Source organism: Enoplosus armatus, chromosome 10, assembly GCF_043641665.1.
Source record: "Enoplosus armatus isolate fEnoArm2 chromosome 10, fEnoArm2.hap1, whole genome shotgun sequence".
Classification (NCBI taxonomy): domain Eukaryota; kingdom Metazoa; phylum Chordata; class Actinopteri; order Centrarchiformes; family Enoplosidae; genus Enoplosus; species Enoplosus armatus.
In genome coordinates, this window is record NC_092189.1 from 5,880,195 (window position 1) to 5,882,292 (window position 2,098).

Consider the following 2,098-nt stretch of genomic DNA (forward strand, 5'->3'; position numbering starts at 1 on the left):
TATTTACAACAAAAAAAAAACAGTTGCACAAAAACAACAAATATAAATCCAAATTAATTTGAGTATATTAAGCATGGAGCGTGGTAGTTAAAAAAACATTGGGGATAAGCAGTTACAAGAGCATAATGACGAATAATGAAAAAAGAGTTATAACCATTACAACATTAACATTGTCACAGAGATGCCAAAAGTAACAGTGATGGAAAAATAAGGAGAAGAATAATAGTCAAGGTAAGTCAGCAGAGTTTGCCCTTCTGTATAAACATTCATTTGGAGGTTGTGAGATGCATGACTTCATGAGGACAATCCAGATAAAAAGACCTATCACAACATTATATAAAATGCTTCCATACACTGATATACTGTGTTTTTATATTTGCAATGCCACAGTTTTAGTAACTTTTGGGACACAATAGGCTACTGGTTACTGTGATAATAATACAGAACAACATCACTTAAATACAGAGCACTATTCACTCTTTAGAATAATAAATATGAGTTTTAATGGAAAACATCCTCCTGAGATTTGTAGCTTCAATGTTCAAATACTCATTTGGCCCTCATTTGTCAAACCTTTTTTCTGCCTTTCTTCTTCTTCTTCTTCTTCTTCTTCTTCTCATGCTCTCCTTCTCTGTTTGTTAATGAGGGCACACGCCATCCAAAGCTCTTTGAACACACCCTAAGCTGCTTGTTTGATGACTCTCCTGCCTGGTGTAAATTAGCTGGTCTTCAGCTGGTGGTTTTCCCCACACTCTGAGCCTGCGATGGGCTTCAGCCTGGCCGTACGGTTCAGGCTGTTGCCCTTCATTGTCTGGCGCAGGGAGGACAAACGACTGCGGAAACCCTCTCCAGAGAAGAAATAAAGCAGTGGATCAAAGCATGAATTGGAAGCAGCCAGGCATAGTGTCACCACCACAGACTTCTGCATGGACACCTTCTCTGAGCAAGTGGCATTCCGGGACAGGGAGGTCAGGTGGATGCTGCGCTGCACGTGGTATGGCATGAAGCTGATCAGGAAGGTCAGCAGGACGATGACAATCATTCGGATGGCTCTGGTGCCCGTCCCCCGCTGTCGCCGGGCAGCGTGGGTGCGGGACAGCAGGGCGCGGACTATGCCAGCATAGCAGAGCAGGATGACCAGGAAGGGCAGGACAAAGCCCAGCACCAGAGACAAGTAGTTCAGTATGACTAGTTTCTGCACACCCGCCCCTTTGTCTGGAGGCTCGAAGCACTTGGTTTTATTTGTGATGGGGTCAAAATGCTGGCCAGACATCAGGAAGGGTGAGGACGAAAGACAGATGAAAACCCAGACCCCCACACACACCAAGCGAGCACGGTTCTCTGTCACCAGCCGCATGTTCTGCACGGGGTAAACAATGGCCAAGAAACGTGTGACGGACATGACAGCCATGAAGTAAATGCTGCAGTAGAGGTTTACATAGAGGGCGTAGGAGCTGATACGACAGAGGAAGTCCCCGTGGTTCCACTGGCCCTTGTTAACATAGTAGAGAACTCGCAGAGGAAGCGTCATGACGCACAGCAGGTCAGACACAGCCAGGTTCAGCATGTAGACGTGAAAGGGGGAGCTCTGGCGGTGCGTTCTGATCAGCACCATCAGGGCGAAGCCATTCCCAACTAGGCCTAAGACAGTGATGAGGGAGTAGGATGTGGAGTAAACCTGGTTACGGAAGTCATCAATGGACGGGCAGTTCGTAGAGTTGCTCTCTATGCTGCCTGTCTGATTCACTTGCTCCATCTCTGGTCACACCTGCAGCTGCTGAGGCAGGGAGAAATGACACGATGATGTGTGCAAAAGAGCTCATGTAAACTGGAACTGCTGTTTTCAGGTCAACCCCCCCCCATAAAAAAAGTATATGTGCAAGATGCAGAGGCCTGCAGGGTGTTGACTGGGATGTGGCAGATTGTTTCAGAGATATTTTCTGTGGCTGTGCTAATACTGGAGGAAACTCAGAGAGTAGATAAACATTTTAGACCTTCATCCTGTCACATGACAAAGGTTCTGCTTTTTTCTATGTGAAAAACAAGTGATTTCTTGTCCTGCTGTGCAAGACACGTTTTTTAGAAATGCTATTATATT

At 45.9% G+C, this 2,098-nt stretch overlaps 1 protein-coding gene across 1 annotated transcript; it reads right to left on the reverse strand.

Moving 5' to 3' along the window:
• Nucleotides 1-538: 538 nt before the first annotated feature.
• cysltr1 (cysteinyl leukotriene receptor 1) lies at nucleotides 539-1,756 on the reverse strand. The gene has a single exon (XM_070913718.1). It carries the CDS (start codon nucleotides 1,754-1,756, stop codon nucleotides 719-721), a length of 1,038 nt encoding a protein of 345 aa, XP_070769819.1. The 3' UTR covers nucleotides 539-718.
• Between the last annotated feature and the right edge of the window lie 342 nt (nucleotides 1,757-2,098).